The sequence below is a fragment of the Tetrao urogallus genome (genome assembly GCF_951394365.1).
Source record: "Tetrao urogallus genome assembly, chromosome: 4".
Classification (NCBI taxonomy): domain Eukaryota; kingdom Metazoa; phylum Chordata; class Aves; order Galliformes; family Phasianidae; genus Tetrao; species Tetrao urogallus.
The window spans coordinates 11,962,295-11,978,958 of NC_136817.1; the positions used below are offsets into that span (position 1 = coordinate 11,962,295).

A 16,664-nucleotide genomic window follows, 5' to 3' on the forward strand; every position below is an offset into this window, starting at 1 on the left:
TAACAGGACTTCTTATGAAGTATGGGAGAGCTAATGCTCTAGAATTTAGAGGATGAATTCTGTAACCATTTCCTCACAAGTGTATACAAGTTATCACTGAGCAGTGAGTTGAGATTAGAGAAGTTCAGTGACGATTAGATGCTGTTTAATAGAGCTGCATAACTAGTGTCTGGGACATGTACAAACAACGTTCAGTTGTAAAAATGTACATGAGGTCTGAAACATAAGAATTTAGAAACTTGTCCTTGAAAAACTGATAAGCAGCTTTTCTAGAATGTCAACTTTTCTTAAGAGAATTTATATGTATATTTTTTCCACTATCAATGATAAATTCACATACCTCATTTTTTTCTAGCAACTTTATCATAAAAGAAATTACTAATTTCTAAAATTAGTAGCCTCTTAAAGCAGCCCTTTTATGACTAGAAAAGTTTACAGATTAATGTGGCTCTCAGATGTTATTTCCAGTCTCTGTGTGGGTTCTTTTTTTTTTTCTGTTTTTTGTTTTTTGTTTTTTTTTAATCAATAGGATCAAAATATAATGACTAAACTGTATACTGCTACTGTTTATGTTTATTTCATGGTCCTGTTTTCCTTCCTTGCCTCAATTGTTTCATTTTTTTAAACACTGACTAAGCATATTTGTATGTTTATACATGTGCGTAGGTATGTAGGAAAATTCCTATACAAATTCTCAGCCTTCTGAAAACATTCTAAATGAAAACTTGTAATAAGCCTGGTATTTAGGCAATGAAGACCTCTAAGTAAAAGAATAAAATTATAACTAGGTATTTATGCTTCCATCGATCAAAAATGGTCTAATGTGAGCTAGATAATGGTATATTTTTCCCCACTCCTTTAGAGGCAAAACCCTTTTGTCACATGTCAACCAGTTACTCAGATTGCAACGCTGAAGAAAACCAATGAATTGAGTTATTACTAGGCAAAAGCTATTGCTTACTTAAAGACCATCACAGAAAATGACTACAGATCCAATGGAGCTTGCTTCAAACTCTGACTCTGGAAACCTCTGTTTAAAGACAGGAGAGGTCAATTATTCGTTTTTATAAAGTTTCAAAGAACAGGTTTTCTAATATGTGAAATTACAAAAGCTTGAACCAGTTTTCCTAAATAAAATCTGCAGGTTCCAAAGTCTGCTTTGCCATGAACTTTGCAAGGCAATAGCCACCACCTTCTGTCCCTTCACTGCTCTTGTGGCTAACAGTGACAGCAGCTGAGAAATACCTCTGACACCTGTGAAGACCATGGGAGTCAGACTTCTGTGGGTCACTAGTGGAACCTGTTGCCTATTCTATTCAGGTCATGGTTGAGCCACAATCGTTAAGCACAGGTGCTAAAAATTATAGGAAGCTCCATTGATAAGGCATCAAGGTTCGAGTCTATTTCATCTGAATGGGGCAATAATTCGTGATTAAAAGAAGATATCCAGACATCTAGAAAGTGATCTTCCGGCATACTGAGAACCTTGGGTTCTCAAGCATATAGGATGCCTGGTATGTTAACACTCTGAAAGACAGTAAGTGACACAAACAATAAGCACACTGCTCTACCTTACTCTTTCCTTTCACATTTATTTCAGTGACAGTAGCTATTTTTTATACAGACATGGAGCCACACATATGACATCGGTCGTTTAGGGACTTAGAGCTAACATATATTTATACAATGTGCTCTTACTTAAACAACAAAACTTCCACCAATGTTCTTACTTTGTTGCCTGAGTTTCCAGAGATCTTCCTGAACTCACGACGTTCATCTATCAGCTTCGCTGTAAGTAAGCAGGTGTTTTCTACAATGAAAAACAAGAAATAACAAAGAGAAAGTGTTGTAAGTTTATGCATGCTTCTTGATACCTACCTATTTTATATCTGACTTCAGCATCTAGTTAACAGATTTTCTTCCGTCTCAAAGACTTATTTCTGCAAATTAAAAGCAACTACATGATCAAAAGCAATTGAATTCTAAAACTGGGGAAAACAGTAAAAAATAAGAAAAACAGAGTGATGGAAACACGAATTTGTTTACTTACAAGCAGGAAAAATATTGTTATTTAGACACAGTACAACAGTTGATGTGCAGTTACTGCCAAAACCCAGTTAAATGTTGATAGCAATGACATTTTGTGAAAAATCACGATATTGTCAAAAAGAACATGGATTAAGGAGCAAATACCGTACCAGGAATGATCTGGAATTTGTGTCTCTGGAAGAGATTCACCGGGGCTAGTTTCTGGAGGAGGCTCACATGGGCTTGTTTCTGTATCGAGCTCTGTTATTAAAAACAAAGAAACGAAAGTATGTCAGTGTTTCAGGCTCACAACATTCCTATTAACAGTAGTTGCTTAGAAAGTTTATTTCAAAAATATGTAACCGAGTACAAAGTCACAGGAGAGGGTAATCCTAGACAGCAAGTGAGGAGAGCCACGTAAAATACAGACTTTGAATCACATAACTGATGGGAACTTCTTTTCTTCCGGCGCTCCAGAGCATTGGCTTTCAGAGAAGGGCTGGTTTTGTGGAACACGTCCAGGTGGGAACACCTGGAGAGCCAACAACCAAGATGTATCTGGGGGGTGACATCAAGAACAGCGCTGAAAGGCAGCATGGCAGCCAGAGGACTGTCTAGGGCAAAAGTGAACAGTGCAGAAGGCAGAACAGGGTGAGGAGTTTGGATAAGAAAGGCTGCCATATCTAAGCAGTGTACTCCTAATGGGACATGGTCAAAACAGCAGCTGGCTGCAAGGCAATTGCTTGACTCCACCATTACTGCCAGCCAGATGCTTCCCTTGATCCCACGGCCTGTGATCCTCAGCCCTTGCTCCATTTCTGCACCGAACTCCCACCTCTGGGCTGAGCTTTCTGCCTTGTTCCCAGAGACCCCCAGCAACACGCCTCCCTCTGCTTAGTTACAGCCACGCCGTTCCAGGGGGACTGGTTCCTGTTTGGGGAACTACTGATGGGTTCACATCCTGAAACAAAGACAGTGCACGAATATCTAGTCCATAACTGACACGTATTCATCGAATTCGTTCAAGAAAGCCTACGGATGAAGGCCCTTTCACAACGTTTTGAATCTCTCTGTTTCAGTGCTTCACAGTGTTATAGCTCAGTTTCTTCCCTAATACAGATGAGAAATATTTATTGCAAATAAAGCTGATCTCTCTTCTTGTTCTACTTTTGATAGACGTGAAGGAAAAAGAAACACTGTTCTCTTTCACAACACCTTATTATTGATTTAAGGACTATTTTCCTTCCTCTAATAATAATAACAATATATTTTTTTTCTTTTTAAGGGATAAGCAAATGCAGTCTCCTGAATATCTGCCTTCTAACCTCTGTACTATCCTTAGCTGGATCCTTTGTATTTGTCACTACCTTTCTGCAGTGTAGTGTCTAAAACTGGACTCTGCCTTAACAGCCAGTGGTTCCTACATAGCAGCCTAAATTAATTCATTTCCAAAATACTTACACTGTCGCAGTGGAGATAAAAAGCAACGTTCAATGCAAAGATTGGAACAGATGTAAACTATGCCTCAAAACTCAACAAAGTTTCTATTTCATCATATCATGGGCTTTTATTATGCATAATTTTTAACTCCAACTTCACCCCTCCTTGTATGCAAATAAGAATGGGATAAATACATGTATGAAGAACATCTGAGAATTAGCGTAAGTTATCAAACAAAATCTCATTTTGTACCAGGGCAATACCTTAGAGGTTCACTCAGTATTTAACCACGTAGTTATTTAGGTAACATTTTCTGAAACCACTCCTGAAGTACATCAATGGAAATACTTTTGCCAGCGTAATATGTGGAAAACAAAATCCAACAAAACACCAAAATCCAATCCAACTGCATCGAATTCATCAACCAACCAACTCTAACTGAATTCAAGGATCTCTGTATCTCAACCATGAAAGACTGGTGCAAGAGTGGTGGGTAACTTAAACCAAAAATGTGATTACATGTGTACAGGATAGACGTCGTATTCATAATGAAATACACATGAAAGTGTGTCTCTAACAGTGATGCACCTTCCATAAATGGACACATACAAACAGTGGAGAGGTGCACGTGATAGATGGGGAATTATAGCATAAATTGTTATTCTCACTCACCCTTTGGCCTTTTGCCTCTGCGCTTGGACCCCAAACTGTTACTGCCTGATTAACAGTTCTACCCTCCCAGCAAATATGAAGCACATCAAGGATAACTGACGGAATACTGAGACATAAATGTTTTCTTTGCAGTTTTCTGCTATTTGGGGACAATAAAAACATCCCATATTCATAATGGTAATACATGTATACCACCACATATCACATCATCAAGCATTCTCCTTCTATCTCTTTGTGCTGAGAAAAATGCAGAGATAAACATTAACATGTATTAATAGTACGTAGATATAATTAATCATAATGGGATGTTCTTGACACACTATCAGTGCTGTTGATAAAACAGAATTAAAATTGTCTGGCCAAATCTTTAGTGTAGCCAGAATTGGCATCTCTGTTGTTTTTGCTGTTTACATGTGTCCATGTAGAGACTGCTATACTTCTGAAACCCTTGTTGTTTCATTACGTTCCTAGGAGAACAGCTAAGCAGAACCTTAAGTCCTTTTCAGAATATAATTAGTGAGAAGTCACAGAAAATAATAAAAGCCACAGCTACAAAGACTTAAGCTACAATGATCAACGACTTAGAGGACAGGACATTTTAGGCAACGTAATCTCAAAAGCTTATAAAGAAAATGGACAACACCTGCGTTGCTCATGAGATGAGAAAACACTCAAAACCAGAACTCTACTGAAAAGCTCCACAAACTGATGATGTGAGCTGAAAATTCTTTGAAAAAAGAGAAAGGCAACATTCTGAGGAGACGACAAGAAAAGCAAGAATGAGAGTAACATGCAGAAGGTGATGCGGAAACCATTTTTCACCACCTCTTCCAAAAAAAGAATGAAGTAAGATATGACAAAAACAGCAGCTGGTGGGCTTGGAGACAGAGTAAGAGTTCCTTGTGCATGGTCGACACATTGATGGAACTCCTTGCTGCAGTGTGCCAAGGATTCCTAATGGCTGTGAGTGCAAGTGACATTGCATACAAACAGGAGAAAGTCTATGTCCTGCCCTGCTTATCCCCTGTAGCTCAAGTAACGTAAAATATTAAAATACAATGCCTCAAAACTCAGCAACGTGTTTTCTACATATATATTTAGGTAGGTATGCATGCAACAAAACATTTGCTGTTGATGTGAGCGAACTTTTACTATTTTGTATAAGCAAGAGAAGTCATTTGAAGCAATACAGTGTTTTTGTTACATCTCTTTTGCTTTGATACAGTGCATGCCACGTATTCAGGGTCACTATTACCTAACCCTGTATTTTTGTCCCAGAAGGGAAAGAGAGAAAGAAAATTTCACCATACCCATTATACCTTAGTTGTGATTTGATGGCTATGGTACATTATCATGCCAGCGTAATGCAAGTGATGAGCAACGATCCATTATTGTCATTAAAAAATTACTTGCATTTTTAAAGGTCATGCAGCTGTTTTCAGTTATATAATCTGTAGTATGATGTAATGAGGTAGGAATAAAGCTGCAGGAGCAAATAATATGACAGCCAACAACATAGGCAAGTCCCAGCCTTGTGGAAGGTTTTCCTATTTTTTCTGTCTCGCTAAGCCGAGAGTGATGCAATGGTTGTTTTAAGAGCTGTCTGGGCCCACATGTTTAGCCACTCATGCTGACTAGGTTTACTTGAAAGGAAGGCAGTTGTTCTCGGCGGTTTTATGAATATAAAGATTAATGAATTTGTACAATTTGGGCATGCAAAGCATATTTATCAGGCATATTCCATTTAGCATAAGCAGTAAACCATATATAAGGGTTGTGTCAAAATTTACTGAATAGGGCCCTTGGTAGCTAATGCTACATTTCTCCAACAAATCAAAGGTATTGTTCTATGCTCACATGAATATACAGTAGCCATTACCTTAAATTTAAAACTCACTGTGAGCAGCAAACACACTGTGGGGATATGAAGGCCATATTGTATCAGTGGAGTCTGCAGAGATTTTCTTCATATGGCCTCGCCTGGTTGAATTATATGTTGCAGTTGAAAGCTAAAGGGATTACTTTTGAATAGTCATCACAAAGGTTGATTATATTCGTATATCATTTAGCTGGACCCTGCAGGCTATTATTCCATTAGCTGTGCTGGCCCTGCACTGTCAAAAAGTTGATCATATAATGCAAAAAGGTTACATGCTCTGTTAAGGTATGTGAAGCAACTTGAAATAGTAATCTTTTAAGAGCACTGCAGCTTTGTACTTGAAAGTAGATTGCATTTAAAATAAAAATGTGCAAAATGGAATACATACAATAATTCTACCTCTGTTTCCTTTTTTTTTTTTTCCCTATTTTGAATAGGCCGTGTGTGATTCGAGTAAGCTAATTGTGCCAAATTAGATGTTGGCTATAAAGTATTTTTCAGCCTCAGATCCAAAGAACTTCACCTCCATATAGCTGTGTCTTTAAGTGAAACATCTACTGAAATTACATTTCTGTTGAAAGAGATTTGCTGATGATGTTTCCCTTGCACATACAAGCGCACACACACATTCTCTTTCACTGCTTAATAAAATGAATCTTCAGACAGTTCCATTATGTGGATGCCTTAATATTATTTTATGCTAAAACATGGACAGCGCATTAGATTGAAAGCATCTTACTGTTCCACAAGGCAGAGTAATCATGGGCTATCCCTAGACAGTAAATGCTCCCACCGGGGAAACAACGCAAACAGCACAGGCTAATGAATCACAGTCATTATTAATCACAGGCATTTGTAAGAGCCACGTGTAAGAGAGATGAGCTCTCTGGATTAGAAAGGTTAGAAGGTGGGACTGGGAAAAGGACAGATCATCCAATTGCATTTTAGATTAAGTTCAGGGATGCGCTTTTGCTTCAGTACAATTGTGCCTGTGCTAGCATCAGCCTTTGCGAGTAGGCACATACAGAGAAAAAATGTAGTCAGCTTGGTTCACTTGGCTTTCAGATCCTTGCAGGACAGCTTGGCAAAGATAAATAAAGGCATGCAAACAAGACCCTTAGGGCTTATGACCCAGCTAGGAATGAGACCGCTTCTTTTATCAGACAAAGTTGTTTAATTGAGATTGTAAAAGCTAGAGTTGGTCCTCTTTTAGCAGACCATATGCATTATTTACAGCAATGAATGAATCTTTATGAGTACAAATGAGAGCTTTGAATGAACTACAGGAAGCATATTGAACAGGTGGGTTTTTCTGGAAAAAAAAAGGCTTTATAGATGGGTAGTTTAAGAATGAGAAGCAGAATTTATTGTAGGCTATTTTAAAGAGTCTACTTAGACTATGGCAACCTAAGGGAGGGATTTTTATGGTTTGGATAAGAAATTTAAGTGGGAATGTGATTTTTTTTCCCCACCTAATACATTCTGTCACTTACTTCCTTATATTCAGTCATCCTCAGACAGGTTACGCTTTCTCTTATGCGGGAATACAACATAGCGGCATCTTCTTCACAAACCATTTGTTGAGTATAAACTTTAAATAACAACTCTAGCATGTCAGATTTTTTACTTGTAGGCCATCAGAAATGTATTTTCTTAAAGCCAAAATAAGACAGCGTATTTTTCCTATATGGATGTTAGAGGTAAGTAGAAATTAGGATGACAGAGAAAAATCATCTTCGGAAAAGTGCCAGAGAGACGATCACTTGAAATGAAGAACTCTCAGAAAAATAGCTGCCAATCTCTAGTTAGTAGTCTTTACCAAATTTGCAAATTTTATATGAAATCCAAACTACGAGCTTAAATTTCAATACAGCATCTCGCCTTTGGCTACATTCCAGACCAAATTTGGGAGAAATTAAGGAAGCTGTTTCAGATTTACAATGTTTAAGCCTTCTCAGTCCAAGGCAAAGTTTTCAAAGCAGGGTGAAAGTCTGTCCAGCTGGTTAAACAAAGTTTCCACAGTGCCAAGGAGATTTTCTGGAAGACCAAGAGAAGGACTTCTTTTCTTTCACCTCTCACCCAGAAGTAGAATCAAGATCACAGCTGGAACCCACTTGCTCTCTCCTAAAGACAGGATAAGCCCTGGGAGAACTCCCTGAGACAACAAAGCTCTGAGCAAAGTGAAGGCCCTCGGTCTTGTGGTAGATGCCAACCGAGCCCTGCCTGTGCTGAGGAGCTGGCGAGGGAAGAACATAAAGGTAGCATAAAAACACTGCCACTACTTCGATCTCTGCTGAGAATAGTGAGCCACCACCAAAGTGAGAGTCCAAAAGCCACTCAGAACTCCTTATGAAACTTAATCCTTATCTTGCTTGCAGAAGCGGTATTTTGAAAAATGTAGAATTTCTGCCAGTTTTTTTTTTTTTTTTTTTTTAAGATATTCCTTTTTACAAAAATGCGCACATCTTGATATACACACAGACATTGTAACACACATCTTCAGAGTTATGAATTAAATCTACTCTCACTGCAAAAGGCAAAGAAAAGGTTAGCGGACTGATGTTTTAGACAATACAACAGTTATAACAAAGGAAGTCTATTTGTGTTCAGTATTTACGCAGAATTACCACTGCAAAGTTCATTTTAAAGAAAAGCAACGTTCAACAGGTACTCCTTAAATGAGTAAAATACAATTCAACATAGATTTCAGACACAGCAATGACTCTAAGATGAAGTCACCCAAGTTCAGTACACTGAGAAATTCTCACTGCCTTCCCCCACACACTTGTTTCAAAGGCCAATTAAAACTGCAAGACAAGGTAGCAGGACAGTTCATTGCTGTGCATTTTGTAAACACCATCTTCTATCCACTGAGCAAAACAGGCTCAGTGTTTAAATCACTGGTAGTGTGTGATATTTATTTCTGAATATGCAGCTTGATGCATCTTCAAAGGATCTGGCTATCAGAGAGCACCTAGCACCCCTTTCTCTGAAATTCAGGCTCCCAAAGGGAGGCAAAAGATTACTTAAACACTTCCTCCTGCTTAATTATTTGTCATTAGCATACTGAAGTTCAAATACAGTTCTGAATGTCTCTGATTAGAGCTATCTAAGATTTTAGTTCTTTTTCACCTTACCTCTGTATTTTGACATGAGTGCTGCATGTAATCTTGCTGAGGATCTCTTGTTCTGCAGATCTCTTTCTTTACATTCTAGTTTGGTGCTGCCTCTGAAGGATTACCTACTCTTCTACAACTATATGTAAGAGTACTTTTTAATGGCTGAGACTTCATTTCAGCACACCAGTGACTGCTCTGCCTAGTGGCTCACGAACTCTTTACCATTTGAGGCCTCAATAAAACACTTTTTTTTTTTTTTCCCCTCTCTATCTCCATGAGAAACTGTCCTCTAAGAGCTTGACCAAAGATATCTTTTGGGTACAGAAACATGAAGCCAGTGAAGCAGAGAAAATCTAGTAATGCATCTGCTATAGAAAAAGTGAGGATGCCAGGGACACTTTTTTTCTCCCTATTTGGTTTCAGCTTTACATACACTAACTCATCTTAGGCACGAGCACATCCTCTCAGGCTGAGGAAAAGTAGGGGAAGCATCCGGATGGGTATGTTTTTTAAAAGAAGATACAAATTCCCTTATGGAAGTATCCATTTTCTTGTTACTGGAGTTTTCTGCAGATAACATCATTCCCTGCAACAGCTTAAGTCCTCCTCTAAGACTGACACAAAGTGCTCCTACTTCTCTCTTAAAAAAGTGTCTCTCTACCTTCATGTAAGCAGAAACCCCCACGTAGGTGAAGGCAACCACTAAGCGTACAATGTTCTTGGTGCAGATCAATGCATACAAGGGTAGAAATAATTGAACTGAATCGCTTTTCCACGAATTCTCCGTTATTCTGAGGATGCCCTCAGAAAGGTGTACAACAGCTACTCGTTGTGGAAGCCTTGGCTACCACCCAGGCAGAAATGTGCTGCTAGGAAGCTACTGAGAAGACAAGGCCCCTCTCCCTTCCTTCTACTTCAGCCCACTACTTTGCCTACTTTCTGAATTTTTCTGGAGGCATTCTTCAGACTGCTTCCCGTGCTGCCCATAAATATCCATCAAACTACCACATTACCCTCATACGCTCTTTTGCAAAAGGCTCCTACAACATAGATATTTTTTAATGTTAATCACACAGCTGTCATCAAGGCAACAGCTTTCTCTGCAGCTGAGCATTGTCATAGTTTCATGCTGCCCTTTGTTTGCAGCATCACTGCAGAATATCCAGCTCAAATGAAATCCAACTGGTATCCATGTCTACAGTATCACTGTACAGTACCACAAATAAGAAATAATGAAGCTGCTCTATAACTTAAAGAAGTTAAGGTCTAGATTTATGCCGAGTCCTTGCATTTATATATGGCAACGTGGATATAACGTATGTGAGATATCTCTCACGTCTGGTTGCACAAAGTGTCCCGTGGACAAAAAACTTTCCCCACCAGCTTTCTTTGCTGATTTTACCAGCAGAGTGAGATCAGGTCTAATTCTCTTTCCCAGGTGCTGGGAACAGCTGGACCAACAAATTGTTGGTCAAAGCAATGTTGAGTGGTGTGTGGTTTCTCTCTCTTAGTTTTTGGATTTATAGCCATGTTCTTCCAGATAGCACGGGCCAACTTGAAAGGCTTGTCTTCTTATCTGCTTACAGACAAGTAGAGAGCTTCAGCCTTCAGACCAGCCATCTGGTTCTTTTGATGAGAAATAGATTCACATGAAAAAAAGATTATGCTGAAAAATGGAAATGGATTTTTCTGCTTTATTAGCAGTCAGTATAAGACTTGTGAGCTACTCTGGAAAGTTATACAACCACAGAGATTTTTAAGAATGTGTAAGTAGAAGCTAGAAGTTAAAAATAAATGCTCTGGCTACTCTGGGCCTGATACTCAAGTTAAACAACCCCTGAAGTCAGCACAGTTAGGCCAGCAATGCCAGATTGTTTCAAAACAGATCTTTTTTTAAAAAATATTTTACTTCAGTAACTTCAAATTCACTCTGAATTATGTCAGTGCAGAGCTTAGAAACATCCACCAGACAAACTCAAGTTCTCCTAAAGTAAAAGATATCACCCTGCCCCTCCAATCTTTGACTGACAAGTGGTGAGACCAGGATGAGAAGCACTGAATGACGCTGGCTGCATGGCAGAGACTTAGAGCTGCTGTGGGGAAAAATGGGTGGAGGGAGAACAGAGACAGACAAACAAATTTCATCCAGACCTTTCCCCCAAAATCACAGTGCAAAGGGAGAAGAGGAATCAGTTATTTCTCTTTTGCTGCCATAGTCAGACTGTTTAGAGAAAGGTTTTATTGACAGCCCGATTGCTCTCAAAGGCATTGGTGGAAATAGTGGCAGACACCACTTCATTTGCCATTCCTGCCAGTTTGAAGTGCCTTCCTAGAGTGTGTCATACAAGTCATACAAGGCCACCAGCTCAGGTTTAAGAAAGGAATTTTTCCCCATGGAACAGATCTGAGATGGACTCTCACGGAATTTTTTCTCATTTATTTATTTATTTCTCCTGGTAACTGTTCTCATAATGAAATGAAATTTCGTAATAGATCATTTCTGCAACACTAAATAAAGTGAACGTGGTACTTGAGATGATCCCAACCTACTATAGTTCTGGGAACCCCCTGCCTGTGCCATCATACCCTTCCTGGGGCAGAGTGAGGCACCTCCAGAGATCACCACTTCAGCGTGCACAGAAGAGCAAGGAGGTCACAACAAGGCTGCAAAGCAGGCAGCAGTGGGTTGGCAGCTTTGGAGAAGTTTCCTTGCCTGACTGCAAAGCTCTCTGGCAAGGTGCTTGCCGTAGCTCTACTTAATTCTTAATCTTTGCTTCTCTGTTTAATTCCTAGCTGCTTGGAAGGCCTGTTGTAACAAAGCAGCTAAAAAAACATCTGTGTGTACTGTTGGGCCTCCCCAAAGAGCACTAACTTGACACGTGGGCCATGACAGCTGGGCTTGGACTACTAAGAAACCTAATCCAGGGTTTCCATCATCTCAGTTGTTGCCTTTCTTTCATTAGTGTTTGACTCAGCCCCTAATGGATTCAGCTTTATAAGATCAGAAAAGAGGAAAGAAAGCAATTTATTCATGTTTCACTAGAGCTCACAAAAGACATGAAATTTCTCTAAAAATGCAAATTATTTTGTGCCACACAAGTGAGACTGGGCAGCTAAAGCTCTTAGAGGAAGGCTCTTTCCCAGGGCTAATGTTTTTATACCCTGTGATTGAACAAATCAATTTCTTTATTATCACATCTCTCTTTTTTTTTTTTTTTTTTTTTTTTTTCCCCTAAAAGAATGTAAGGAAAGGTATACAAGCATCCTTTTTAATTCTAAGAAAATTGATTATGCGTGTTAATTTTGTTTTCAATCCCAGACATACCAAAACAAACACTATAAACATATGTAGCAGAAATCAATCTCTCTTAAGCATCAAGATGGTAAAAACAAGGATTTAGTAAGAATCCAAGATGTAAAAGACTAATGTACAAACTAAGCCCTTATTTATGTAATGTGCCTTTATACAAGCTCAATATAAAGCTGAAAGAAACTATTTCACGAGAGCAAAAACGGTTTACTTGCACTGCATCAAAAATGACCCCATAAGACCTCCTTTACTGAGATAGCCCAGATATTTAATGTGAACATATGATTTTAAAGGATTTCCTGTCTTATGTCCAGTCATTCTTGTTAATTCATGGGACAGCATACTGCAGATGTGCTCTTTTTTTTATGTTACATAAAGCAAAAATTACATTTAACAAGTGTAAGGTTGGTCATAAAAAATAAATAAAAATATACTCTTAAAAGCTGGGAAATCACAAAGTGAGGCTATCAGTCATTATTATTGAGAAGGGCGAGGACAATGTGAAATAAAACTTGCACATCTATGAACAGACATTCCTAAAATGCCAGCACTTGGCTGTTATTTCACATTTTCTATGGGTTGCTTTCATCAGCCCAATATTTCTTTCTTTAGGGGAAGCTGCAGTACACTTTTACACAAGGTGTCCTTTTTAGTCACTGACTTATATTTCAATAGTAATTAAATTAAACATTTTTGAACCAACTCACAAGTTTGTGCAATCGAAAAAGCAGAAAACGAAGTCAATACTGTTTTTCGAGTGTTGTAGTTCCAGTTAAGATCTCTAACTATGTATTTGTTTTAACAGGAGTATTGTTCATTAATAATTGTTTGAAACACAACTAATATATTTTACAATAATCAGTTGCCTAATAAAAATCCAAATCTGCATATGCATCTGTGCATCTGAGTGGTATGTATGCCAATTTAACCATTATTACTGGTATTTATTCTGCATGGCATTAAGCCCTCCTGAGGGCAAAGGAAATAAGAAATATTCTTTAAAAAAAAAAACAAAAAACAAAAAAGAATGCTCTCTTGTATTTTTTGACTGATACTAAAGATGCCCATCATACATATATATAGGTATGTACGTATGTATACTTTTCAACCCAATCTCTAATCTCCACCAAGCCTCTTCTTAAATTTGCATAAGATGGCATAGTCAAATGCTTACCGGAAGGGATTTCTAGTCAGAGTTACTCTTAGAAAAGTAGAACAGTTTAAATGCAAGGCACGGAATCCGAATGGCTTTTGAGGCAGCAAGGTTCGATTTCCTTTGACCAGCGCACAGAAGACAGGCAGAAAAGTTGCTCGTTAGACTACTCCTCACCATTTGACACTGTCCAACAGTATGGTCTCACCTCAACAAGATGGATGAAGTTCACAGTAACACGTAAGCCAACAGTAAAACTTGAACAATCTGAATCTTTCCCAAAAGCACCATCCTGACAACAGCCCTGTTATTTGCAATGTTCCTCAGGGATTAATTCTGCTTTTACTCTTCTGTAACATCTGGGTGCGGCCACAAAGAAGGGTCAGATTAGATAGTATCAAATACCGGCAATATGCGAGTGACTCGCACTGACCAAGAGACTCTGAGGCATTCTAAAGGCCTTCTTTTGATGCATTATTTATAACGTTATTGGTAATGTTACCTGATTCAGGCCAGAACAACTACACCTATTGAGACAACATCTTCACATCAGCTACAACACTTCTAAATTTTGGGCAGTCTTTCTTACTATTCATTATTTGAGATACCTATGGGAAATTCAGAAAGGAGAAGATTTCTGCTTTCTTCCAGGACAATGACAGCTTAAAGAACACTAACTAAATTCAGGTTTTTAATAAGGATAGACTTCTCATGCACATCTTTTTATATATATTTACATTCACATTACTGTTAGCAGTGGCAAAAACAAAACAAAACAAAACAAAACAAAACCAAAACAAAACCAACCCAATAAAGAACAACTTCACTATTAGTTATTATATGGAAAGGTTTTGTATGAAATTGATTTTCCTGTCTCACAGGGAAAACATGTTACAGAGAACAATATTTAAAGCTCAGTTCCCTGGGAGTTTTTAAGTAATGCTGTAACAAAACAGAGGATTTTATTATAACTTACTCTGAAGTTTAATTCCAAAAACAAAGAAAAGATTTACAAATATGGACTGCAGGTACTGGCATTTCAAAAATAACATTAATAGAGAAGCTTGAATTATGAGATATGGGAGATTTATATTTATCGATCAGAATCTGTTTATGGTCAATCACACAATTAAGACAATACTAATTAATTATTTTAGAAGTAATATGTTTTCTAAGGAAATACCTATCCAACCAAATCAAAGAAACAAACAAATTAGTGTGTGCCGCATCACTGCCAAACAGTCATTGAGATGTGGGCTCAGTCTTGACTGCAGAATTTTGCAAGTTACTTCATTAATCACTGGATGGCCTATTAATGGTATCTCTGACACAGTAAATTCAAGAAAACGTTGTCTCTACATCTGGATAGTCTCTATGAAAATTTGGGTCAAGATTTTTACACTGCACTCACCACTAAGGGTTCTGTCTCTCCCCATCTATACTAATATTACAGCTAAACTTCACTCCTAAAGATGTTATTTAAAAAACAAACTAACAAACAAGGAAGAAAAAAAACCAAACAAACACACCAAGAACCTCAGCTGGCTTAAAACAGACTATAGAGTGCAAAGATGGTAGAACTTCCATTGCAATTTCTTCAAAGATGAAGCGTCATCCTATTTCACAGTGAGAATAATGTGAGAAATCTTTTGAAAAAACACGACTACTGTATACTATCTATACGGTTTGCGGATATTTGAAGCAAGAATTCCATCCAATGTGAAAGACCAGTGTCATATGAAAAGACCTTACCCCAGAAGGTTAATGACGACGATGCTGTTAAGAGAGAACTCAGTATCTTAAATAAAAGGGAGTGATGAAGGGAGTAATAAGCTTATCTCCCAAAACTGAATTAGGCATCAAGAAATGCTTGAGATATTATTTTAAAGTTTGTGAACTTAAATTTGTATCCAAGTATTGAAGTCCTACCTTAGCAAAAGTTTATTTAATGTTTTATTTCAGAAGTTTTTCAAGATGTTACTACCTGGCCTACATCTACCAGTGACCAGCTCACAAACATCTATTCACATCATCATAATCCTTTAATTTGAAAAGGCCTTCTAACTTGGCCTTTATTCATTAGTGTGTCCGGAGGTGCTCACAATCACACGTGTATACACACAACCAACCATTTCTGCTAATCATGGTGTGATTTGGAAGGGACACTATATTTCTTCGCGTGCAGAACTTACAGCAGCAAGCTTAAAGGGATGTCGCTCTGGTTGGTTCACTTCTTTATTTTTATATTTGTAATTATTGCGTTATAGTGCTACTTTACCAACTTGAGAGCAAAGATACCTTATAGCTTCAGACCCAGTCTTAACCAACACAAAAGGTTATGTAATATCATCCAAGGTTACATCTCAACATGCCGCAGAGGATGTGACACATCTTCTGAAGTTTTCAAAACACACCGGGGGTATTCTGGGACTCCTTTACAAACAGCAGATCATATAACCAACCAAAAAAAGTGATTGAAGGATCACAAACTGAATTTGTAATTTCTTTCAAAATCTTCCTTGCCTCTTTTTGGGTGACCAAGGAGAAGACTCAAATCTTTCCTTCTTTGACCACTGATGGTTTCCATGGTTTCACCATACTACACTCCTCTTCGAGGATAGCGCCTCTGAACAATTTTCTCTATTCGTTTTCTCAAAGAGGTTCAAATTTTTCCTCCACTGGCTAATCAATAACTAATTCAATAGTACTTGCCTAAGTTGGCAGACAACATAAAGCAACGTTTTTTGAAGAGCAACCTGCTTCTTCCTATCCTAATTTGATTAGGACGTTATCTCTGTATCCAAAGAACAACATTTTGTTATCAGGACTAACTTTGACTCTGATTATTTAGCTGCAGCTGTGAGAAAAGGACAGGGAATGAAGACTCAAGCCCCTCTGAGGAAAGAAATGCAGAAAAACGATGGAAGAAAACCCTGAAGACAGCAAAAATGTGAACAAAAGAATGAAGGAAGAAAGTGTGGAAATGGTAATGAAGAACAGAGCATTTTTTTCTTCCAAACAAGAAATGAATAAGGCCAAATAATGAAGAAACAATAAGTCACA

The 16,664-nt window shown here is 38.1% G+C and overlaps 1 protein-coding gene across 1 annotated transcript in view; it reads right to left on the reverse strand.

Annotated features, from left to right (window-relative positions):
- Window positions 1-961: 961 nt before the first annotated feature.
- Window positions 962-16,664, reverse strand: part of TTC29 (tetratricopeptide repeat domain 29) — a gene marked incomplete at both ends in the record, with an annotated part of 120,005 nt that continues 104,302 nt past the window's right edge. The window contains 3 exons of the mRNA XM_079534650.1: window positions 962-1,030; window positions 1,731-1,810; window positions 2,194-2,289. Of these exons, the coding sequence (XP_079390776.1) occupies window positions 962-1,030; window positions 1,731-1,810; window positions 2,194-2,289 (245 nt within the window). The remainder of the gene's footprint in view (window positions 1,031-1,730; window positions 1,811-2,193; window positions 2,290-16,664) is intronic.